Source organism: Egretta garzetta, unplaced genomic scaffold (genome assembly GCF_000687185.1).
Source record: "Egretta garzetta isolate BGI_Z169 unplaced genomic scaffold, ASM68718v1 scaffold343, whole genome shotgun sequence".
In the NCBI taxonomy this organism is placed as follows: domain Eukaryota; kingdom Metazoa; phylum Chordata; class Aves; order Pelecaniformes; family Ardeidae; genus Egretta; species Egretta garzetta.
In genome coordinates this window covers 568,783-569,196 of record NW_009259038.1, presented here as the reverse complement: position 1 = coordinate 569,196, position 414 = coordinate 568,783, and the positions used below count along the sequence as shown (strand labels likewise).

At 64.5% G+C, this 414-nt stretch overlaps 1 protein-coding gene across 3 annotated transcripts in view; it reads left to right on the top strand.

Annotated features, from left to right (window-relative positions):
• Positions 1-414, top strand: part of LRRC43 (leucine rich repeat containing 43) — a 7,889-nt gene that overhangs the window by 181 nt on the left and 7,294 nt on the right. For all 3 annotated transcript variants that reach the window (XR_004841472.1, XR_004841471.1, XM_035890495.1), the window contains exon 1: positions 1-344. This exon is cut by the window's left edge and continues 181 nt beyond it. Coding sequence is in view for 1 of the 3 variants with exons in the window: in XM_035890495.1 (XP_035746388.1) it covers positions 1-344 (344 nt within the window). In the remaining 2 variants the exon portion in view is untranslated. The remainder of the gene's footprint in view (positions 345-414) is intronic.

Below are 414 nucleotides of genomic sequence, written 5' to 3'. Positions count from 1 at the left end.
CACAGCCATGGGGAGGTGGTCTGTGGTCTGCAGGGCTGTCACTGCTTCTCCTCTCTCTCTCTCTGCAGAACAAATCCCACTCCAATGCTCGCACAAGCCCCCACGGGGGCTGGCTGGGGCTGGAGGCAGAGCTGGCTGGGCAGGAGGAGGCCGTGCAGCTGGGTGAGGAGAGCCCCGAGGCGCTGATGGAGCTGCTGAGTGACCGGCACAGCCCCTGGGCCCTGCCGCCGGACTGCAGCCCCCAGGACCAGCATCTGCGGGAAATGGCCGTGCTGACGCCCAAGCTTGTTCACGGCTCCAACATCTTCCAGGTCTTCAGGTCCCTGCGGATCGTTGGCAAGGGAGTAAGTGCAGCTTCTGGGGCCCGTAAAGCTGCCCATCTCCAGGCAAGCCAACCACGTGTTCCTGCTGCGA